Source organism: Oncorhynchus kisutch, unplaced genomic scaffold (assembly GCF_002021735.2).
Source record: "Oncorhynchus kisutch isolate 150728-3 unplaced genomic scaffold, Okis_V2 Okis01b-Okis20b_hom, whole genome shotgun sequence".
Lineage (NCBI taxonomy): Eukaryota > Metazoa > Chordata > Actinopteri > Salmoniformes > Salmonidae > Oncorhynchus > Oncorhynchus kisutch.
Window position 1 is genome coordinate 7,410,092 of NW_022261978.1, and position 24,509 is coordinate 7,434,600.

The 24,509-nt window shown below is 44.3% G+C and overlaps 4 protein-coding genes across 7 annotated transcripts in view; 1 reads left to right on the top strand and 3 right to left on the bottom strand.

Moving 5' to 3' along the window:
- Positions 1–4,936: 4,936 nt before the first annotated feature.
- LOC116358968 (GTPase IMAP family member 1-like) lies at positions 4,937–9,189 on the bottom strand. Of its 2 annotated transcripts, XM_031811474.1 has the most exons (4): positions 8,927–9,189; positions 8,523–8,565; positions 8,385–8,426; positions 4,937–7,553 (listed from the first exon to the last, which is right to left on the bottom strand). In XM_031811474.1, the coding sequence occupies exons 2-4, from the start codon at positions 8,542–8,544 to the stop codon at positions 6,370–6,372; spliced, it is 1,248 nt and encodes a 415-aa protein (XP_031667334.1). In that variant the 5' UTR covers positions 8,545–8,565; positions 8,927–9,189; the 3' UTR covers positions 4,937–6,369. The 2 variants fall into 2 exon arrangements, with proteins under 2 accessions (XP_031667334.1, XP_031667335.1); XM_031811475.1 differs by lacking the exon at positions 8,927–9,189 and having other exon boundaries at positions 4,946–7,553; positions 8,523–8,658.
- Positions 8,658–13,661, top strand: LOC116358828 (keratin-associated protein 9-6-like). Its single transcript, XM_031811069.1, has 3 exons — positions 8,658–8,664; positions 11,691–11,760; positions 12,881–13,661. The coding sequence occupies exons 1-3, from the start codon at positions 8,658–8,660 to the stop codon at positions 13,659–13,661; spliced, it is 858 nt and encodes a 285-aa protein (XP_031666929.1).
- Positions 13,662–14,879: 1,218 nt separating this feature from the next.
- On the bottom strand, positions 14,880–22,543 carry LOC116358969 (glycine-rich cell wall structural protein 1-like). Its single transcript, XM_031811476.1, has 4 exons — positions 22,370–22,543; positions 18,606–18,644; positions 16,432–17,492; positions 14,880–16,348 (listed from the first exon to the last, which is right to left on the bottom strand). Exons 1-4 carry the CDS (start codon positions 22,380–22,382, stop codon positions 16,334–16,336), a joined length of 1,128 nt encoding a protein of 375 aa, XP_031667336.1. The 5' UTR covers positions 22,383–22,543; the 3' UTR covers positions 14,880–16,333.
- A 143-nt stretch (positions 22,544–22,686) lies between these two features.
- The window catches only part of LOC109879006 (multivesicular body subunit 12A), a 13,509-nt gene continuing 11,686 nt past the window's right edge, over positions 22,687–24,509 (bottom strand). For all 3 annotated transcript variants that reach the window (XM_031811478.1, XM_031811479.1, XM_031811477.1), the window contains 2 exons: positions 24,101–24,160; positions 22,687–23,506 (listed from right to left, as the gene is read on the bottom strand). In XM_031811478.1, coding sequence (XP_031667338.1) covers positions 23,432–23,506; positions 24,101–24,160 — 135 coding nt within the window. In that variant the 3' untranslated portion in view covers positions 22,687–23,431. The remainder of the gene's footprint in view (positions 23,507–24,100; positions 24,161–24,509) is intronic.

Consider the following 24,509-nt stretch of genomic DNA (forward strand, 5'->3'; position numbering starts at 1 on the left):
AACCATATTCTATATGACTTTTTTTTTTAATTATAAACTGGATGTTTGGATCATGGATCCTAATTGGACAAGCAGTGTTCCAGCGCCTATGCCTGCTAACATAATGTCATGTTCAAGTTGATGTCCGAATCATCTCTTGTACTTATCTCAACTCGCACATATATTCCCTCTTGCTTCTAGCCTAGCATTAAGTTTGGTTTATACAATGACATTGTTGAATACTACTTTCTGATTGGCTTGAAGGGCATTGTAGCGCGTGCTTTATTTAAGCAATAAGAGGAGGTGTGGTGTATGGCCAATATACCACGACTAATGGTTGTATTTAGGAACGTGGAGTATATTGGCAACATATCACAAACCCCAGAGGAGCCTTATTGCTATTATAAACTGGTTGCCAACGTAATTAGAGCAGTAAAAATAAATGTTTTATCATACCCATGGTATACTGTCTGATATACCATGGCTTTCAGCCAATCAGAATTCAGAACACACCTTCCACCTCCTTCATTATTTTCCATAGAATGCATAGCCCCTAATTGATTATCCCTTACATAGCAGGGTTATGAGCCTTGCTGTCTCCCTGCCCGATCTCAGAAACAATGTTTCCCTTTAGAATTTCCAGCTCTGTATGGTTGTGCCTCGTGCGGTGGAGGAGATCTTTGTGGGCTATACTCAGCCTTGTCTCAGAGTAGTAAGTTGGTGGTCAGTTGATTTCCCTCTGCTGGTGTAGGGGCTGTGCTTTGGCAAAGTGGGTGGAGTTGTATCCTGCCTGGTTGGCCCTGTGGGCCACAGTGTCCCCTGACCCCCCTCCTGTCTCAGCCTCCAGTATCTATGCTGCAATAATCTATGTGCCTCGGGGCTAGGGTCAGTCTATTATATCTGGTGCAATTCTCCTGTCTTATCAGGTTTCCTGTGTGAATTTAAGTATGCTCCCTCTAATTCTCTCCCTCTCCCCTCCCGGAGGACCTGAGCCCGAGGACCATGCCTCAGGACTACCTCGCACGATGACTCCTTGCTGTCCCCAGTCCACCTGGTCGTGCTGCTGCTCCAGTTTTAACTGTCCAGCCTGCGGCTATGGAACCCTGACCTGTTCACCAGACGTGCTGCCTTGTCCCGGACCTGCCGTTTTATAAAGCCCTTTTTACATCATCAGATGTCACAAAGTGCTGTACATTATGCGGTATTGTGTGTAGATTGATGTGAGGGGGGAAAAAACAATTTAAATCATTTTAGAATAAGGCTGTAATGTAACAAAATGTGGAAAAGTGATGGGGTCTGAATAGTTTCTGAATGCAGTGTATCTCCTTGTGGAAGAATTACATTGTATGATTTGGAGTATCAAATAACAGGCAGACGAGGCAGTTCTGTATTCATGATACATCAGGCAGACGAGGCAGTTCTGTATTCATGATACATCAGGCAGACGAGGCAGTTCTGTATTCATGATACATCAGGCAGACGAGGCAGTTCTGTATTCATGATGCATCAGGCAGACGAGGCAGTTCTGTATTCATGATACATCAGGCAGACGAGGCAGTTCTGTATTTATGATGCATCAGGCAGACGAGGCAGTTCTGTATTCATGATACATCAGGCAGACGAGGCAGTGCTGTATTCATGATACATCAGGCACACGAGGCAGTTCTGTATTCATGATGCATCAGGCAGACGAGGCAGTTCTGTATTCATGATGCATCAGGCAGACGAGGCAGTTCTGTATTCATGATGCATCAGGCACACGAGGCAGTTCTGTATTCATGATGCATCAGGCACACGAGGCAGTTCTGTATTTATGATGCATCAGGCACACGAGGCAGTTCTGTATTCATGATGCATCAGGCACACGAGGCAGTTCTGTATTCATGATGCATCAGGCACACGAGGCAGTTCTGTATTTATGATGCATCAGGCACACGAGGCAGTTCTGTATTCATGATGCATCAGGCAGACGAGGCAGTTCTGTATTCATGATACATCAGGCAGACGAGGCAGTTCTGTATTTATGATGCATCAGGCAGACGAGGCAGTTCTGTATTCATGATACATCAGGCACACGAGGCAGTTCTGTATTCATGATGCATCAGGCACACGAGGCAGTTCTGTATTCATGATACATCAGGCACACGAGGCAGTTCTGTATTCATGATACATCAGGCACACGAGGCAGTTCTGTATTCATGATACATCAGGCACACGAGGCAGTGCTGTATTCATGATACATGAGGCACACGAGGCAGTTCTGTATTTATGATGCATCAGGCACACGAGGCAGTTCTGTATTCATGATGCATCAGGCACACGAGGCAGTTCAGTATTCATGATACGAGGCAGTTCTGTATTCATGATACATCAGGCAGACGAGGCAGTGCTGTATTCATGATACGAGGCAGTTCTGTATTCATGATACATCAGGCAGACGAGGCAGTGCTGTATTCATGATACATCAGGCAGACGAGGCAGTTCTGTATTCATGATACATGAGGCAGTTCTGTATTCATGATACATCAGGCAGACGAGGCAGTGCTGTATTCATGATACATCAGGCAGACGAGGCAGTGCTGTATTCATGATACATCAGGCAGACGAGGCAGTCCTGTATTCATGATACATCAGGCACACGAGGCAGTTCTGTATTCATGATGCATCAGGCAGACGAGGCAGTTCTGTATTCATGATGCATCAGGCAGACGAGGCAGTTCTGTATTCATGATACATGAGGCAGACGAGGCAGTGCTGTATTCATGATACATGAGGCAGTTCTGTATTCATGATACATCAGGCAGACGAGGCAGTTCTGTATTCATGATACATGAGGCAGTGCTGTATTCATGATACATCAGGCAGACGAGGCAGTGCTGTATTCATGATACATCAGGCACACGAGGCAGTTCTGTATTCATGATACATCAGGCAGACGAGGCAGTGCTGTATTCATGATACATCAGGCACACGAGGCAGTTCTGTATTCATGATGCATCAGGCAGACGAGGCAGTTCTGTATTCATGATACATCAGGCAGACGAGGCAGTTCTGTATTCATGATACATCAGGCACACGAGGCAGTTCTGTATTCATGATGCATCAGGCAGACGAGGCAGTTCTGTATTCATGATACATCAGGCAGACGAGGCAGTTCTGTATTCATGATGCATCACTGCCTCTTGTGCCTTTAGTGCTTTTAGAAAATGGTTACCAACATATGAAATATAGTATACAGCCTGGTATGGCAACTGCTCGGCATCTGACCGTAAGGCACTACAGAGGGTAGTGCGTACGGCCCAGTACATTACTGGGGTCAAGCTTCCTGCCATCCAGGACCTATATAATAGGCAGTGTCAGAGGAAAGGCCATGAAATTGTCATAGACTCCTGCCACCCAAGACATGTTTTCTCTGCTACCGCATGACAACCGGTACCGGAGCGTCAAGTCTAGGACCAAAAGGCTCCTTAACAGCTTCTACCCCCAAGCGATAAGACTGCTGAACAATTAATCAAATGGCCACCGGACTATTACATTGATGTACTAGGCCGTACGCACTACCCTCTGTAGTGCCTTGCGGTCGGAGGCCGAGCAGTTGCCATACCAGGTAGTGATGCAACCAGATGCTCTCGATGGTGCAGCTGTAGAACCGTTTGAAGATCTGAGGACCCATGCCAAATATTTTCACTCTCCTGAGGGGGAACAGGTTTTGTTGTGCCCTCTTTACGACTGTCTTGGTGTGCTTGGACCATGTTAGTTTCTTGGTGATGTGGACACCAAGGAACTTGAAGCTCTCAACCTGCACCACTACAGCCCTGTCGATGAGAATGGGGGCGAGCTCGGTCCTCCTTTTCCTGTAGTCCACAATCATCTCCTTTGTCTTTATCACGTTGAGGGAGAGGTTGTTGTCCTGGCACCACACGGCCAGATCTCTCACCTCCTCCCTATTGGCTGTCTCGTCGTTGTCGTTGATTAGGCCTACCACTGTTTGTCATCGGCAAACTTAATGATGGTGTGGGAGTCATGCCTGGCCGTACAGTCATGAATGAACAGGGAGTACAGGAGGGGACTGAGCACACACCCCTGAGGGGCCCCTGTGTTTAGGATCAGCGTGGCGGATGTGTTGTTACCTACCCTTACCACCTGGGGGCGGCCCGTCAGGAAGTCCAGGATCCAGTTGCAGAGGGAGGTGTTTAGTCCCAGGGTCCTTAGCTTACTGATGAGCTTGGAGGGCACTATGGTGTTGAATGCTGATCTGTAGTCAATGAATAGAATTCTCACATAGGTGTTCCTTTTGTCCAGGTGGGAAAGGGCAGTGTGGAGTGCAATAGAGATGGCATCATCTGTGGATCTGTTGGGGCGGTATGCAAATTGGAGTGGGTCTAGGGTTTCTTGGATAATGGTGTTGATGTGAGCCATGTCCAGCCTTTCAAAGCACTTCATGGCTACAGATGTGGGTGCTACTGGTCGGTAGTCATTTAGGCAGGTTAACTTAGTGTTCTTGGGCACAGGGACTATGGTGGTCTGCTTGAAACATGTTGGTATTACAGACTCAGACAGGGAGAGGTTGAAAATGTCAGTGAAGACACTTGTCAGTTAGTCAGCGCATGCTCGGAGTACACGTCCTGGTAATCCGTCTGGCCCTGCAGCCTTGGGAATGTTGACCTGTTTAAAGGTCTTACTCACAGTCGTCCGGAACCAGCTGATGCTCTTTTCAAAAATTGTCAAAAACATTTTTAAATTATTAGAGAGAAAAAAAAGAATACAGCAATATATATTCATAGTAACAAATAACTCAATGTTACTTCTATCATTTTGATCAGACGCACATATACACACATACTTGTACTACAATTTCAGCATCTTATGTTTTCTTTACTTTGTGTTTTCTCATTTTGGACAGATTTGTAAAAGCCAGTCGTCCTGGATAAATAGCAGACTCATAATCACAAAAATATTACATGACCAAATCAAATTTTATTGGTGAACATACACGTGTTTAGCAGATGTTATTGCGAGTGTAGCAAAATGCTTGTGAAAAAATAGTTATTCCCAGTTGTATGTAATAACACATAACATTTTCTTGGCTAACAATGTAAAAAAAAAAAATACTGCAAAGTTTCCTAAGAACTAGAAGTGAGGCGGCCCTCTATGTTGGCGCCATCTTTAGACCGCAGACAGCAGTACATAAATAAATCTAATTCTCCTTAGAATAACCACTTTAGTTTAACAAAACGGCAATGAAAATCTCAATCAAGTAGTTGGTGTTCTATTTTCTTACATGCATGCAAGGGACAGAATATAAATCGGTTAAATATCCTTCATGGGTTATTTTAAAAGCACCATGAAGTGACCTATGTTTCACAACACAGACATGATAGTAATATTATATACATTGAAACTGTAAGAACACATTTAGTTTGATCCCTAAACATCCCATAAAAAAAGGTGAAGATAAAAAAAAAAAATGAAAGGGCAATAGACCAACAATACTCAACGGGATATGACCGTAAGATCATGGTTTCAACACTTTTTTAAAAGCATTTAAATGTTTCTTCCAAGAGAAACAAGTACTTGTACGAAACCCCTCCCAAGTAGGAGGGGAGCCTGCTTCTCATTGGTCGACACACACAACTAATCAACTAGATCGCCACCACCTGAAAGAGGTAGGGCTATCCCTTTAAATTATATGCAGTCATTAGTTATCTCTCAACCAAACAGCACAGACCACTCAGAGGTGCATTTGCCTGTGAGCGGTTGGCCTGTGGTGAGCGGTTGGCCTGTGGTGAGCGGTTGGCCTGTGGTGAGCGGTTGGCCTGTGGTGAGCGGTTGGCCTGTGGTGAGCGGTTGGCCTGTGGTGAACGGTTGGCCTGTGGTGAGCGGTTGGCCTGTGGTGAGCGGTTGGCCTGTGGTGAGCGGTTGGCCTGTGAGCGGTCGGCCTGTGAGCGGTCGGCCTGTGAGCGGTCGGCCTGTGAGCGGTCGGCCTGTGAGCGGTCGGCCAAGGTATGTAGATTGATATTTTTTTCCTGTTTGGTTGTTGTGCACTTCTCTTATTTGCTCATTTTGTAACACTAGCATGCGGAGTCCTTCATTTGGCTACGTTTGCCCTTTTATTTACCAGGTGCTTCTGTTTTGCATCAACATTGTGTTTTTGTTTGTTCCTTGACATTGCCATCATTTTGTTAACAGTTACACCGTCTGAACCCTACGAAGACCTAAGATATACATCTATTCAATAAAAGGTCAAAAGTCCACCCTCTCTTTCTGTTCATGCAGACATACCCACTGTGTTACCTCTCAGCCATCCCGCCCAGACTTTAATCTATTTTACACTTCAGAACTATCCCATCTAGGATTTTCTTTGTGTTAATAACCAGATCTGTACTTTTCTTAGGAGGCTTTCTGTTTTCCACCCCTCTCCTGTCCATTATGCTGTCTATTGTGATACCATTGGAAGTTCTTTGCTAATTCTACTCCTGCCAGTCCCGCTACTCCTGTTCCTGCTATTATTGCTACTCCTGCTGGTACTCCCAATGCTAGTCCTGCAACTCCTACTGCTGACCCTGCTACTCCTGCCATACCTGCTGCTACTACCAATGCTAGTCCATCTAACCCTGCTAGTGCTACCAATGCTACGCCTGCTACTCCTACTAGTACTCCAAATACTCCTTTTATTTCTTCCAATGCTGGTCCGACTGCTGCTCGCGTTACTTCTGTTGGTACTACCAATGCTGGTCCGGCTCTTCCTCTTGATCTCGCTAGCTTTGCTATTCCCAATGCTGGTCCGGTTGCTACTGTTGGTTCCGCTAGGTCTGTTTGTCCCGCTACTCTCACTACGCCTGAGAGTATTAACAATGTAATGGCTGCCGCCAGAAGAGCTGCTGCTGTAGCGCCCCAAGTTGTAGACCTGCTCTTTATCTTCTGGGCTGTGATGTCACTCTGAGCATTCTGGTCCATCTGGGCTGTGATGTCACTCTGAGCGTTCTGCTCCATCTCGTTGGTGTAGTGCCCCACTTTATTCACCTCCACCATCTCTTCTATCTTCTCCAGCAGCTCTGTGACCTGATTGTGGGCCTCCCTATCATCATTATTAAATGAGTGATATCTGCCTCCACAGCTGTCGATGAGTGTCTGTAGGTTTTGGTTCTGTTTCACGTAGTCATCCACTGTGTTTCCTCTGAGTCGGGGTGAATCTGCACAGGTGACTAATATCATGGTGTAGTCTGAGGCATCTTGTCCGACGGTCTGCTGGATCCACTTCACAGTGTTCCTCTCGTCCTCTGTCAACTTTACCCCCAGCCGAATCACCAGCAGGAACACATGGGGACCCGGGACTGTCTTGTCCATGATGCATCTGGCTATCTCACTTCTCCTGTCCTCGCCGAGTCCTGGGGTGTCCAACACTTCAATCTTCCTCCCATTTGCCTCCCTACTCTCTTTCTCGCATGCCTTGGTGACTTTGTCCACTTTAAAGGCCTCTCTCCCAAGGATGGTATTTCCTGTGGCACTCTTCCCTGCTCCAACTGGACCAAGCAGAACAATCCTCAGATCAGAGTTATTTGGTTCTTCAGACACTATAGAAGAAACAGTTAGAGACTTTGAAGGTACACTATACAGATATCGCTCTGCCATTTCCTGGTTGATAAATTGTGATAGTCAGCCTAATTTCAGATTGTGACAAAACAAGTATGTGTAGTGTAGATCAACGGGGTGGGCGACTCCAGTCCTCGAGGGCCCGATTGGGGTCACACTTTTGCTCCATCCCTAGCAAACAACAGCTGATTAACCAGAATCACTGTGCCGTCTAAACTGCCGTGAAATATATTTTCTCTAAACATCGTATTTTCAGCTGTTTTTAAGCTGGTGTACGAAACAAAGTAAAAGATGTGAAAATGAAACTCCAGAATGGGAAGCCTAGAAATAGGACCCATCTACCGCTTCTTGGACTTGCTTCCAATGAGAATGACAGATCTATAACTCAGATTTCTATGTGAATTTCGGTGTGGTCTCCCAAAAAGTCACATATTGCACCTGTAATAGACTTAATGATTATCAGCAATATTCAGTGCCCAACAAAGGCATTAAAACAATGTATTTCCCCTGACTGTGGACTTGCCAGAATATGGCGTTAAGATAAATGTAAGCACCCTTATTAATATTCTCACATGTACAAGTGGGGATTGCCTTTTTTTCCCTCTTTTTTCCCCATATCTCACCCTGAGAGTGGGGGCAAGGGATCAGCTATTATTGATGGTGACCCTGGAGCAACTAGGTGAGAAATCTGATGTGCCCTAGTCAGCACGGGGATTGGAACCTGTTACTTTTTTGTTACTGGCCCAATGCTCTGAACCGCTAGGCAGCCTGCCGTGTGTGTGAAAAGAGAGCACTGCTCAGTCAATACTTACTGTGGGGAGGTACTGAAATGCTAGCTCTCCTCTTCCTCTCCACTGTTCATATAAAAACAAAGCACATTGTACTGACAACATGCTCTAGTAGATAAAAAAATAGATTTCAGAACTTCTCCACAACCCTGACAGACTTACCTGTACCAGACGAAGATGCCATATCTTTCTCCTGGTGGACGCTCTGAAATGACAAACGTATTTTACCATCCTATCGATTTACACATTAGGTTACTTTAACAATGTGTTCCACGTCACAGCCATCTCTTCGACACAATGAGAGGTATCCAATGTAGTAACATAACCTGCCCAGTAGATGGCAATATGTATCGTAGGCCTATTCAAACTGAAAGTAGTGACATCACGGATTGTGTAATCTTGATTTATTTTTGTATGTTGCAGTACAGCATGAACAAAATATACAACTGTCTCAATATGATCCTAAATTACAAAGTATTATTGATACGTTTAAATATATATGTTTTTATGGAACGCTGCAGTAGCCTATGGTTACCGCGGGAGCAGATGACACATCTAAACGTTACCTCTGTCTTCAAATGAACAAAGTGGCTGTAGGATCTTCTATCCACCCGACTCCGAAACGAAATGAATCCCCACAAAGTCGATTTTCTGTCAACCTACGCATTGAGTCTGAATACAGGGGACATGGGAGGTTCACATTTATTTCCTGTGTAACTTTAACCCGTAATGGAATCTCAGACATGTTTGATCATGGTGCATCTAACGCCACACCCATTTTAATAATGGTACAATAAAATATGTTCTATTTAAATTGCATGCAAGGCACAATAGACAAATTAAACGTAATGTTATTTTAAAAACACCCTGAAATGACCCATGTTTCACAACACAAACATAAGAGTAACATTTACATTGTAACTGTAAGAACAGGTTTTTTGGGGGTCCCGTTAAAAAAAATATGACGATAAATAAGAGGGGGAGTTCCTTCCATAAAGGTTCCTTCCGTAAAGGTTCCTTCCATAAAGGTTCCTTCCATAAAGGTTCCTTCCATAAAGGGATCTTGATGTTTTATCATTTGAACATGTACCTTTTACATGAGTCTCAACTAGAGAAACAAACACAATTCTGAAAACGATATACTCTCAAGTAGTTTAATAGTTGTTAACCAGAGGCTTTCTCTTGTAGATTTCAGTGTACGTTTTTGAAAAATCTCTGCAAATGCTGCTGCTACTCCTACTATTCCTGCTGGTTTTCCCAAAGCCAGTAGTGATACTGCTGTTACTGCTGCTACTCCTACTATACCTGCTGGTATTCCCAAAGCAAGTAGTGATACTACTGTTACTGCTGCTACTCCTACTATACCTGCTGGTATTCCCAAAGCCAGTAGTGATACTGCTATTCCTGCGGTATTCCCAAAGCCAGTAGTGATACTGCTATTCCTGCTGGTATTCCCAAAGCCAGTAGTGATACTGCTGTTACTGCTGCTACTCCTACTATACCTGCTGGTATTCCCAAAGCCAGTAGTGATACTGCTATTCCTGCGGTATTCCCAAAGCCAGTAGTGATACTGCTATTCCTGCTGGTATTCCCAAAGCCAGTAGTGATACTGCTGTTACTGCTGCTACTCCTACTATACCTGCTGGTATTCCCAAAGCCAGTAGTGATACTGCTATTCCTGCGGTATTCCCAAAGCCAGTAGTGATACTGCTATTCCTGCTGGTATTCCCAAAGCCAGTAGTGATACTGCTGTAACTGCTGCTGGTACGCCTTCTGTTACTCCTGTTGCTCCTCCTAGTACGCCTTCTGTTACTCCTACTCCTGTTGCTCCTCCTAGTACGCCTTCTATTACTCCTACTCCTGTTGCTCCTCCTAGTACGCCTTCTGTTACTCCTACTCCTGTTGTTCCTCCTTGTACAGCTTCTGTTACTCCGACTCCTGTTGCTCCTCCTAGTACGCCTTGTTACTCCTGTTGCTCCTCCTCCTCCTAGTACCCCTTCTGTTACTCCTACTCCTGTTGCTCCTCCTAGTACGCCTTCTGTTACTCCTACTCCTGTTGCTCCTCCTAGTACCCCTTCTGTTACTCCTACTCCTGTTGCTCCTCCTAGTACACCTTCTGTTACTCCTACTCCTGTTGCTCCTCCTAGTACGACTTCTGTTACTCCTACTCCTGTTACTACTCCTCCTAGTAGGCCTTCTGTTACTCCTACTCCTGTTGTTCCTCCTTGTACAGCTTCTGTTACTCCTACTCCTGTTGCTCCTCCTAGTATGCCTTGTTACTCCTACTCCTGTTGCTCCTCCTCCTCCTCCTAGTACCCCTTCTGTTACTCCTACTCCTGTTGCTCCTCCTAGTACACCTTCTGTTACTCCTACTCCTGTTGCTCCTCCTAGTACGCCTTCTGTTACTCCTACTCCTGTTGCTCCTCCTAGTACCCCTTCTGTTACTCCTACTCTTGTTGCTCCTCCTAGTACACCTTCTGTTACTCCTACTCCTGTTGCTCCTCCTAGTACGACTTCTGTTACTCCTACTCCTGTTACTCCTCCTCCTAGTAGGCCTTCTGTTACTCCTACTCCTGTTGTTCCTCCTTGTACAGCTTCTGTTACTCCTACTCCTGTTGCTCCTCCTAGTATGCCTTGTTACTCCTACTCCTGTTGCTCCTCCTCCTCCTAGTACCCCTTCTGTTACTCCTACTCCTGTTGCTCCTCCTAGTACACCTTCTGTTACTCCTACTCCTGTTGCTCCTCCTAGTACGCCTTCTGTTACTCCTACTCCTGTTGCTCCTCCTAGTACCCCTTCTGTTACTCCTACTCCTGTTGCTCCTCCTAGTACGCCTTCTGTTACTCCTACTCCTGTTGCTCCTCCTAGTACGCCTTCTGTTACTCCTACTCCTGTTGCTCCTCCTAGTACACCTTCTGTTACTCCTACTCCTGTTGCTCCTCCTAGTACGCCTTCTGTTACTCCTACTCCTGTTGCTCCTCCTAGTACCCCTTCTGTTACTCCTACTCCTAGTACGCCTTCTGTTACTCCTACTCCTGTTGCTCCTCCTAGTACGCCTTCTGTTACTCCTACTCCTGTTGCTCCTCCTAGTACGCCTTCTGTTACTCCTACTCCTGTTGCTCCTCCTAGTACACCTTCTGTTACTCCTACTCCTGTTGCTCCTCCTAGTACCCCTTCTGTTACTCCTACTCCTGTTGCTCCTCCTAGTACACCTTCTGTTACTCCTACTCCTGTTGCTCCTCCTAGTACGACTTCTGTTACTCCTACTCCTGTTGCTCCTCCTCCTAGTAGGCCTTCTGTTACTCCTACTCCTGTTGTTCCTCCTTGTACAGCTTCTGTTACTCCTACTCCTGTTGCTCCTCCTAGTATGCCTTGTTACTCCTACTCCTGTTGCTCCTCCTAGTACGCCTTCTGTTACTCCTACTCCTGTTGCTCCTCCTAGTACACCTTCTGTTACTCCTACTCCTGTTGCTCCTCCTAGTACCCCTTCTGTTACTCCTACTCTTGTTGCTCCTCCTAGTACACCTTCTGTTACTCCTACTCCTGTTGCTCCTCCTAGTACGACTTCTGTTACTCCTACTCCTGTTACTCCTCCTCCTAGTAGGCCTTCTGTTACTCCTACTCCTGTTGCTCCTCCTAGTACGCCTTCTGTTACTCCTACTCCTGTTGCTCCTCCTAGTACACCTTCTGTTACTCCTACTCCTGTTGCTCCTCCTAGTACGCCTTCTGTTACTCCTACTCCTGTTGCTCCTCCTAGTACCCCTTCTGTTACTCCTACTCCTAGTACGCCTTCTGTTACTCCTACTCCTGTTGCTCCTCCTAGTACGCCTTCTGTTACTCCTACTCCTGTTGCTCCTCCTAGTACGCCTTCTGTTACTCCTACTCCTGTTGCTCCTCCTAGTACACCTTCTGTTACTCCTACTCCTGTTGCTCCTCCTAGTACGACTTCTGTTACTCCTACTCCTGTTGCTCCTCCTCCTAGTAGGCCTTCTGTTACTCCTACTCCTGTTGTTCCTCCTTGTACAGCTTCTGTTACTCCTACTCCTGTTGCTCCTCCTAGTATGCCTTGTTACTCCTACTCCTGTTGCTCCTCCTCCTCCTAGTACCCCTTCTGTTACTCCTACTCCTGTTGCTCCTCCTAGTACACCTTCTGTTACTCCTACTCCTGTTGCTCCTCCTAGTACGCCTTCTGTTACTCCTACTCCTGTTGCTCCTCCTAGTACCCCTTCTGTTACTCCTACTCCTGTTGCTCCTCCTAGTACGCCTTCTGTTACTCCTACTCCTGTTGCTCCTCCTAGTACGCCTTCTGTTACTCCTACTCCTGTTGCTCCTCCTAGTACACCTTCTGTTACTCCTACTCCTGTTGCTCCTCCTAGTACGCCTTCTGTTACTCCTACTCCTGTTGCTCCTCCTAGTACACCTTCTGTTACTCCTAATGGTAATCCCAAAGCTAGTAGTGATACTCCTACTGCTACTCCTGCTAGTATACATTCTGTTACTCCTCCTGCTCTTCTTCCTCCAGCTCTTTATCCTCCTGCTGCACCTACTCCACCTCCTGCTGCTGCACCTACTCCACCTCCTGCTGCACCTTTTCCTGCTGCTGCACCTACTCCACCTCCTGCTGCTGCACCTACTCCACCTCCTGCTGGTGCACCTACTCCACCTCCTGCTGCTCCACCTACTTCACCTCCTGCTGCACCTACTCCACCTCCTCCTGCTGCACCTACTCCACCTCCTGCTGCTGCACCTACTCCACCTCCTGCTGGTGCACCTACTCCACCTCCTGCTGCTCCACCTACTTCACCTCCTGCTGCACCTACTCCACCTCCTGCTGCTGCACCTACTCCACCTCCTGCTGGTGCACCTACTCTACCTCCTGCTGCTCCACCTACTTCACCTCCTGCTGCACCTACTTCACCTCCTGCTGCACCTACTCCACCTCATACTGCTGCACCTACTCCACCTCCTGCTGCTGCACCTACTCCACCTCCTGCTGCACCTTTTCCTCCTCCTGCTGCTGCACCTACTCCACCTCCTACTGCTGCACTTACTCCACCTCCTACTCCACCTCCTACTGCTGCACCTCCTCCACATCCTGCTGCTGCACCTCCTCCACCTCCTGCTGCTGCACCTACTCCACCTCCTGCTGCTGCACCTACTCCACCTCCTGCTGCTCCACCTACTTCACCTCCTGCTGCACCTCCTCCACCTCCTGCTGCTGCACCTCCTCCACCTCCTGCTGCTGCACCTACTCCACCTCCTGCTGCTGCACCTTTTCTTCCTCCTGTTTCAGTAGTGTCTGAAGCTGTCCTCTTCCTCCTGCTCCTCCTGTTTCAGTAGTGTCTGAAGCTGTCCTCTTCCTCCTGCTCCTCCTGTTTCATTAGTGTCTGAAGCTGTCCTCTTCATCATCTGGACATCCTCACATTGTGTCGTCACAGACTCAGAAGAGAACTCTTCTATAAACACCTGTTTGGTGTTTATAGAACTTATTCACTACAACTACTACTCCACTAATACAGCTTCTGCTACTACGTCTTACTGACTGGGGAAACCACTGGGATTATCTATAGACAATGTCTTTCAGTCCTGAGAAGATGTGTTCTGGGTCCAGGAAACTGGCCCACAGTAAGACACTGGTAACACTGGCATGCTTAGTACCACTGTTTAATAACATGTCTTACGTTATCAAGTTTATAGAGGTGGTAAAATAATTAGGAAAAGGAGCTAGGAAAGAGAGCTAGGATTATGCAAAGAGTTGATGTGTGTGTGGTCGGGATTCTTAAAGGCCAGTAGTATTGATTTCAGTGCCAGGCCAGTTGTAGTGACAGACAATCTGCTGTGGGTCTGCAGCTGGATGCATGTTGTTCAGATGGGTATCTCTTCTACACACTGAGTGACAGTTGAGGGGAATCAAATGTAGTAACACAACCTGCCCAGTAGATGGCAATATGTACTGCAGGCCTACACAAACTCAAAGCAGTGACGTCACGGACTGTGTAATCTTGATCATTGTTTTTATGTTGCAGAAGAGCATGAACACAATATATAAAACTGTCTCAATTAATATAATCCAAAATGACAAAATATTATTGTTAGAAGTTGAAATAATGGCACAGATGCTCTTTTTTTAATGGAACACTGCAATAGCCAAGGATTTACTGCAGGGGACAAATCTAAGCATTATGTCAGTTTGCCTTCAAATTGACAGTGGCTGTAGGATCTTCTATCCAACCGACTCCGGAGAGAAATGGATCCCCACAACGTCAATCTATGTGTTGAGTCTGATTACAGGGGACATGGGAGGTTCACATTAGTTTCCTCTATAACCCATAATGGAATCTCATACCTGTTTGCTATTGGTGCATCTAACACCACACCCATTGACTAATGGTACACAACATGTCAATAAAATATCTATTTTTTTATACTTATATTGCATGCAAGGCACAATAGACAAATTCAATTTAATCAGTGATATATCCTCCATTGGTTACTTTAAAAACACCATGAAATTACCCATGTTTCACAACACAAACATGATAGTAACATTTATTCACATTGCAACAAAGAATGTTTTTTGGGGTCCCTAAACGGTCCATTAAAAAATATGACGATAAATAAAAGGGGGAGACTGATTTTAATAAGTACACAAGTTCCTTCCATAAAGGGATCTTCCATAAAGGGATCTTCCATAAAGGGATCTTCCATAAAGGGATCTTCCATAAAGGGATCTTCCATAAAGGGATCTTCCATAAAGGGATCTTCCATAAAGGGATCTTCCATAAAGGGATCTTCCATAAAGGGATCTTGATGTACGTTTGTTTTATCATTTGAACATGTACATTTTACATGAGTCTCAACTAGAGAAACAAACATACCATATACTCTCAGGTAGTTTAATTGTTGTTAACCAGATCTGTACTACATTTTACATGAGTCTCAACTAGAGAAACAAACATACGATATACTCTCAGGTAGTTTAATTGTTGTTAACCAGATCTGTACTACATTTTACATGAGTCTCAACTAGAGAAACAAACATACCATATACTCTCAGGTAGTTTAATTGTTGTTAACCAGATCTGTACTACATTTTACATGAGTCTCAACTAGAGAAACAAACATACGATATACTCTCAGGTAGTTTAATTGTTGTTAACCAGATCTGTACTACATTTTACATGAGTCTCAACTAGAGAAACAAACATACGATATACTCTCAGGTAGTTTAATTGTTGTTAACCAGATCTGTACTACATTTTACATGAGTCTCAACTAGAGAAACAAACATACCATATACTCTCAGGTAGTTTAATTGTTGTTAACCAGATCTGTACTACATTTTACATGAGTCTCAACTAGAGAAACAAACATACGATATACTCTCAGGTAGTTTAATTGTTGTTAACCAGATCTGTACTACATTTTACATGAGTCTCAACTAGAGAAACAAACATACGATATACTCTCAGGTAGTTTAATTGTTGTTAACCAGATCTGTACTACATTTTACATGAGTCTCAACTAGAGAAACAAACATACGATATACTCTCAGGTAGTTTAATTGTTGTTAACCAGATCTGTACTACATTTTACATGAGTCTCAACTAGAGAAACAAACATACGATATACTCTCAGGTAGTTTAATTGTTGTTAACCAGATCTGTACTACATTTTACATGAGTCTCAACTAGAGAAACAAACATACGATATACTCTCAGGTAGTTTAATTGTTGTTAACCAGATCTGTACTACATTTTACATGAGTCTCAACTAGAGAAACAAACATACGATATACTCTCAGGTAGTTTAATTGTTGTTAACCAGATCTGTACTACATTTTACATGAGTCTCAACTAGAGAAACAAACATACGATATACTCTCAGGTAGTTTAATTGTTGTTAACCAGATCTGTACTACATTTTACATGAGTCTCAACTAGAGAAACAAACATACGATATACTCTCAGGTAGTTTAATTGTTGTTAACCAGATCTGTACTACATTTTACATGAGTCTCAACTAGAGAAACAAACATACGATATACTCTCAGGTAGTTTAATTGTTGTTAACCAGATCTGTATTACATTTTTCGAGGCTTTCTCTTTTCCACCTGCCTTTTGTAGATTTCGGCATAAGTTTTTGAAAAATCTCTGCAAATGCTACTCCTGCAACTGCTGCTACTCCTGCTCCTGCTATTCCTGCTGGTATTCCCAAAGCCAGTACCAATACTCCTGTTGCTGCTCCTCCTGCTACTCCTCCTAGTACTGCTGCTACTACACCTTCCCCTGCTCCTCCTGCTGCTCCTCCTAGTACTGCTGCTAGTACACCATCTGTTACTCCTGCTCCTCCTCCTGTTGCTCCTTCTGCTCCTCCTCCTGCTGCTCCTTCTCCTGCTACTCCTAGTACTGCTGCTAGTACACCTTCTGTTGCTCCTTCTGCTCCTCCTCCTGCTGCTCCTTCTCCTGCTACTCCTAGTACTGCTGCTAGTACACCATCTGTTACTCCTGCTCCTCCTCCTGCTGCTCCTCCTGCTGCTCCTCCTAGTACTGCTGCTAGTACACCTTCTGTTGCTCCTTCTGCTCCTCCTCCTGCTGCTCCTTCTCCTGCTACTCCTAGTACTGCTGCTAGTACACCATCTGTTACTCCTGCTCCTCCTCCTGCTGCTCCTCCTAGTACTGCTGCTAGTACACCTTCTGTTGCTCCTTCTCCTGCTGATCCTTCTCCTGCTGCTTCTCCTAGTACTGCTGCTACTCCTCCTAGTACTGCTGCTAGTACACCTTCTGTTACTCCTGCTCCTGTTGCTGCTACTCCTTCTCCTCTTGCTACTCCTCCTAGTACTGCTGCTACTCCTTCTCCTCTTGCTACTCCTCCTAGTACTGCTGCTAGTACACCTTCTGTTATGCCTGCTCCTCCTGCTGCACCTCTTCTTCCTCCTGCTGCTGCTGCACCTCCTCCTGCTGCTCCTCCTGTTTCATTAGTGTCTGAAGCTGTCCTCTTCATCCTCTGGACATCCTCACATTGTGTCGTCACAGACTCAGAAGATAACTCTTCTATAAACACCTGTTTGGTGTTTCCGGTTGCACTCATCCCTGCTCCAGTCTTCCCCAGCTGAATGATCCCCAGACCAGATGCTGAAAAAGACCGTTAGACAACAAGCTTTAAAATACATGCATTTTCCTTGGTGATCATCCCTGTATGTAGTGGAGGTGAGTCGGACTCAAGCTCTACTGTTGAGGTACTACCTGAGGCATAAAATACGTGTCACCCTCAGCTTGAGACAGAATGTCCTCTTGGCCTATTGGTTAAAGTGTTGGTTTTATATGCGGGAGACCAGGGTTCAGATCTGACTGGTGACACGGATGTCAAGTGGAGAGGACACCACTAAACATATGTAGAGGGAACCAATCAATACCTACTGTTAGGGGACCGATCAATACTTACTTACTGTTAGGGGACCGATCAATACTTACAGTCAGGGGACCGATCAATACTTACTGTCAGGGGACCGATCAATACTTACTGTCAGGGGACTGATCAATACTTACTGTCAGGGGACCGATCAATACTTACTGTCAGGGGACCGATCAATACTTACTGTCAGGGGACCGATCAATACTTACAGTCAGGGGACCGATCAATACTTACTGTTAGGGGACCGATCAATACTTACAGTCAGGGGACCGATCAATACTTACAGTCAGGGGACCGATCAATACTTACTGTTAGGGGACCGATCAATACGTACTGTCAGGGGACCGATCAATACTTACTGTCAGGGGACCGATCAATACTTACGGTCAGGGGACCGATCAATACTTACTGTCAGGGGACCGATCAATACTTACTTACTGTTAGGGGACCGATCAATACTTACAGTCAGGGGACCGATCAATACTTACTGTCAGGGGACCAATCAATACTTACTTACAGTCAGGGGACCAATCAATACTTACTTACTGTTAGGGGACCGATCAATACTTACTTACTGTTAGGGGACCGATCAATACTTACTGTCAGGGGACCGATCAATACTTACTGTTAGGGGACCGATCAATACTTACTGTCAGGGGACCGATCAATACTTACTGTTAGGGGACCGATCAATATTTACAGTCAGGGGACCAATCAATACTTACAGTCAGGGGACCGATCAATACTTACTGTTAGGGGACCAATCAATACTTACTTACTGTTACGGGACCGATCAATACTTACTTACAGTCAGGGGACTGATCAATACTTACAGTCAGGGGAACGGGTCATCGTATCTCTCTTCCCCAGATCTGTTGAGATATAACAAGAGGACTGTAGGCTCTGCTCAAACATCACAACACTGACACATGCTCTGCTCAAACATCACAACACTGACACATGCTCTGCTCAAACATCACTACAACACTGACGCATGCTCTGCTCAAACATCACAACACTGACACATGCTCTGCTCAAACATCACTGACACATGCTCTGCTCAAACATCACAACACTGACACATGCTCTGCTCAAACATCACTACAACACTGACGCATGCTCTGCTCAAACATCACTACAACACTGACGCATGCTCTGCTCAAACATCACAACACTGACGCATGCTCTGCTCAAACATCACTACAACACTGACGCATACTCTGCTCAAACATCACAACACTGACGCATGCTCTGCTCAAACATCACAACACTGATAAAGGCTCTGCTCAAACATCACTACAACACTGAGGCATGCTCTGCTCAAACATCACAACACTGACACATGCTCTGCTCAAACATCACTACAACACTGACGCATGCTCTGCTCAAACATCACTACAACACAGAGGCATGCTCTGCTCAAACATCACTACAACACTGACGCATGGTGGGCGCAAATGACATCACCTTGTCAGTGAACCGACCGTACCTGTATCATAACACAGCGTCATCTAATGCATTACAACCACTACTCCACTAATACATTACAACCACTACTCCACTAATACGTTACAACCACTACTCCACTAATACATTACAACCACTACTCCACTAATGCATTACAACCACTACTCCACTAATAGTTACAACCACTACTCCACTAATGCATTACAACCACTACTCCACTAATACAGCTTCATCTAATGCATTACAACCACTACTCCACTAATACATTACAACCACTACTCCACTAATAGTTACAACCACTACTCCACTAATACATTACAACCACTACTCCACTAATACATTACAACCACTACTCCACTAATACATTACAACCACTACTCCACTAATAGTTACAACCACTACTCCACTAATAGTTACAACCACTACTCCACTAATAGTTACAACCACTACTCCAATAATACATTACAACCACTACTCCACTAATACATTACAACCACTACTCCACTAATACGTTACAACCACTACTCCACTAATAGTTACAACCACTACTCCACTAATACATTACAACCACTACTCCACTAATACATTACAACCACTACTCCACTAATACAGCTTCATCTAATGCATTACAACCACTACTCCACTAATAGTTACAACCACTACTCCACTAATACATTACAACCACTACTCCACTAATACAGCTTCATCTAATGCATTACAACCACTACTCCACTAATAGTTACAACCACTACTCCACTAATAGTTACAACCACTACTCCACTAATAGTTACAACCACTACTCCACTAATACGTTACAACCACTACTCCACTAATACGTTACAACCACTACTCCACTAATACGTTACAACCACTACTCCACTAATACGTTACAACCACTACTCCACTAATACATTGCAACCACTACTCCACTAATGCGTTACAACCACTACTCCACTAATAGTAACAACCACTACTCCACTAATACAGCTTCATCTAATGCATTACAACCACTACTCCACTAATGCGTTACAACCACTACTCCACTAATAGTTACAACCACTACTCCACTAATAGTTACAACCACTACTCCACTAATACAGCGTCATCTAATGCATTACAACCACTACTCCACTAATACATTACAACCACTACTCCACTAATACGTTACAACCACTACTCCACTAATACATTACAACCACTACTCCACTAATACGTTACAACCACTACTCCACTAATACGTTACAACCACTACTCCACTAATACGTTACAACCACTACTCCACTAATACATTACAACCACTACTCCACTAATACATTACAACCACTACTCCACTAATAGTTACAACCACTACTCCACTAATACAGCTTCATCTAATACATTACAACCACTACTCCACTAATACATTGCAACCACTACTCCACTAATACGTTACAACCACTACTCCACTAATACGTTACAACCACTACTCCACTAATACGTTACAACCACTACTCCACTAATACATTACAACCACTACTCCACTAATACATTACAACCACTACTCCACTAATACATTACAACCACTACTCCACTAATACAGCTTCATCTAATACATTACAACCACTACTCCACTAATACATTACAACCACTACTCCACTAATACGTTACAACCACTACTCCACTAATACATTACAACCACTACTCCACTAATAGTTACAACCACTACTCCACTAATACAGCTTCATCTAATACATTACAACCACTACTCCACTAATACATTACAACCACTACTCCACTAATACATTACAACCACTACTCCACTAATAGTTACAACCACTACTCCACTAATACAGCTTCATCTAATACATTACAACCACTACTCCACTAATACATTACAACCACTACTCCACTAATACGTTACAACCACTACTCCACTAATACAGCTTCATCTAATGCGTTACAACCACTACTCCACTAATACATTACAACCACTACTCCACTAATGCATTACAACCACTACTCCACTAATACGTTACAACCACTACTCCACTAATACGTTACAACCACTACTCCACTAATACAGCTTCATCTAATACGTTACAACCACTACTCCACTAATACATTACAACCACTACTCCACTAATGCATTACAACCACTACTCCACTAATACGTTACAACCACTACTCCACTAATATGTTACAACCACTACTCCACTAATACAGCTTCATCTAATACGTTACAACCACTACTCCACTAATAGTTACAACCACTACTCCACTAATAGTTACAACCACTACTCCACTAATACGTTACAACCACTACTCCACTAATAGTTACAACCACTACTCCACTAATACAGCTTCATCTAATACGTTACAACCACTACTCCACTAATGCATTACAACCACTACTCCACTAAAACAGCTTCTATCTCAAGGCCATCAGACTGTTAAACAGCCATCACTAACATTGAGAGGCTGCTGTCAACATACAGACTCAAATCTCTGAGCACTTTAATAAAAGGTATCACTAGTCACTTTAAATAACACCAATATAATAATGTTTCCATACCCTACATTACTCAACTCATATGTATATACTGTACTCTATACCATCTACTGCATCTTGCCTTTGCCGTTCGGCCATCGCTCATCCATATATTTATATGTACATATTTCTTATTCATCCCTATACGTTTGTGTGTATAAGGCAGTTGTTGTGAATTTGTTAGATATTACTGCATTGTCGGAACTAGAAGCACAACCATTTCGCTACACTCGCATTAACATCTGCTAACCATGTGTATGTGACCAATAAAATTTCACACAATGACAGTTCAGAGGGGAATCCAACGTAGTAACACAACCTGCCCAGTAGATGGCAATACGTATCGTAGGCCTATTCAGAGGAGTGACCAGTAGTTCTATTTCATCATTCTATGGCAGTGACATCACAGATGTTGTATTTCTGATTGTGTATTCGGTAGTACAGCGTGAACACAATATAAGAAAATGTCCAAATTGAATGATTCTGGATTACAAAATACTATTAAAGTGTTGTTAGAACATCTGCACATTATTTCATTTGTTTTATGGAACGCTGGAGTAGCCTCGGATCACCGCGGAAGCAGATAACAAATGTAAACGTCACCTCTGTTTTGCATTTAAATTGACAAAGTGGTTGCAGGATCTTCTATCCACCTGACTCCGGATCGAGTTGAATCCCCAAAACCTGACTTTTCTGTCGACTGGTGCACCTAGTGTGGATACAGGTGAAAGCTGCAGACTGGGAGGTTCACATGGTCTTATGGGTTACACACGGAAACAAATCTCCAATCACCTGTTTGAACGTGCAGAAAAGTGGGCGTGTCTATCAGTCCGAGCATAAGTGTCAGCAGTTGCTGTGTTAACATGTTTTATCTCCCTGTGACAGATATCAAACTCTCCTTATAAGAACGGTACACGTCAAACTATTTGGTATTTTATTTGTTTATACTTGCATGCAAGGCACAATATACAGATATAACCACTGACCGGTAACCATACTTCCTTATTATATATTTTAACCATGAAATGACCCATGTTTCACCACAGAGACATAATAGTAAAATTATTTACATTGAAAGTGTAACAACATTTAGTTTGGTCCCTAAACATCCCAATAAAGATGAAGATCAATAGCCTGACGTTAACAGGTACACCGCAACAGGTTCCTTCCATTATTCTAACGAGAGAAACAAGCATGCCCTGCCAAACAACGCTCTCTTCCCCATCAGAGAGTCATCTCTAACATATATAACTGGCCCCATATACGGGGGAAGAGTCATCTCTCACATATATAACTGGCCCCATATACGGGGGAAGAGTCATCTCTCACATATATAACTGGCCCCATATACGGGGGAAGAGTCATCTCTCACATATATAACTGGCCCCATATACGGGGGAAGAGTCATCTCTCACATATATAACTGGCCCCATATACGGGGCGTGAGAATGAAATGTGCAAGAGTTTAGAACACGGAATAAGAATGTGGGAACAACAAAGGAACTCTGGAATGTAGAATGACTCTTCTGTTCTAGTCAGTCATCTTCTAGGCACTTGGACATTGATTATCATTTCATGACCCAGGCACATATCACATTGACCTCCGTAGAGTTGTGGGTCGAGCAGGCCGCCGTTGTTGAGGTCGGAGATGAAAGGTCATTGAGCTTAAGAGGTGCTTCCTGTGGTGAGCGGTGTGGTTCTCTTGGCTGCGTTTTCCTCCACGGTGAAAGTGTAGTTGTACTGTAAACACACAACATGGTTAACACACTATGACGGACCCCACAGTAACACAATCAATACCACAACATGGTCGACACTATGACAGACCCCACAGTACCACAACATGGTCGACACTACGACAGACCCCACAGTAACACAATCAATACCACAACATGGTCAACACACTATAACAGACCCCACAGTACCACAACATGGTCGACACACTATAACAGACCCCACAGTACCACAACATGGTTAACACACTATGACGGACCCCACAGTACCACAACATGGTCAACACACTATAACAGACCCCACAGTAACACAACATGGTCAACACTACGACGGACCCCACAGTACCACAACATGGTCGACACTACGACGGACCCCACAGTAACACAAAAATACCATGCCCACTGGGGCGGCAGTGTAGCCTAGTGGTTAGAGCGTTGGACTAGTAACTGAAAGGTTGCAAGATTGAATCCCCGAGCCGACAAGGTACAAATCTGTCGTTCTGCCTCTGAACAAGGCATTTAACCCACTAGGCCGTCATTGAAAATAAGAATTTGTTCTTAACTGACTTGCCTAGTAAAATAAATAAATAAACACACACACCTCATTTTCAATGTCCTGGACAGACTTGATGCGAATGTTGTTCAGAGTGTTTGTTGGGGTCTAGGAGGAAAGAGAGACAGTTTAGACTCGTGGTATTTCAGTGTTTGTTGGGGTCTAGGAGGAGAGAGAGACAGTTTAGACTCATGGAGGAGAGAGAGAGACAGTTTAGACTCATGGTATTTCAGAGTGTTTGTTGGAGTCTAGGAGGAAAGAAAGAGTTTAGACTCATGGTATTTCAGTGTTTGTTGGAGTCTAGGAGGAGAGAGAGACAGTTTAGACTCGTGGTATTTCAGAGTGTTTGTTGGGGTCTAGGAGGAAAGAGAGACAGTTTAGACTCGTGGTATTTCAGAGTGTTTGTTGGGGTCTACAGGTCTCATGGTATTTCAGAGTGTTTGTTGGGGTCTACAGG

Excerpts from the sequence above, each read along its gene's own strand:
- LOC116358968 (XM_031811474.1), bottom strand. The coding sequence starts at position 8,544 with ATGGCATCTTCGTCTGGTACAG. Across the intron at positions 8,427-8,522 it reads GGCATCTTCGTCTGGTACAG|TGGAGAGGAAGAGGAGAGCT; the intron begins GTAAGTCTGTCA and ends TTATATGAACAG. Across the intron at positions 7,554-8,384 it reads CATTTCAGTACCTCCCCACA|TGTCTGAAGAACCAAATAAC; the intron begins GTAAGTATTGAC and ends TTTCTTCTATAG.
- LOC116358828 (XM_031811069.1), top strand. Across the intron at positions 11,761-12,880 it reads TACTCCTGTTGCTCCTCCTA|CTCTTTATCCTCCTGCTGCA; the intron begins GTACGCCTTCTG and ends TTCTTCCTCCAG.
- LOC116358969 (XM_031811476.1), bottom strand. Across the intron at positions 17,493-18,605 it reads GATGACCCGTTCCCCTGACT|CATCTGGTCTGGGGATCATT; the intron begins GTAAGTATTGAT and ends GGTCTTTTTCAG.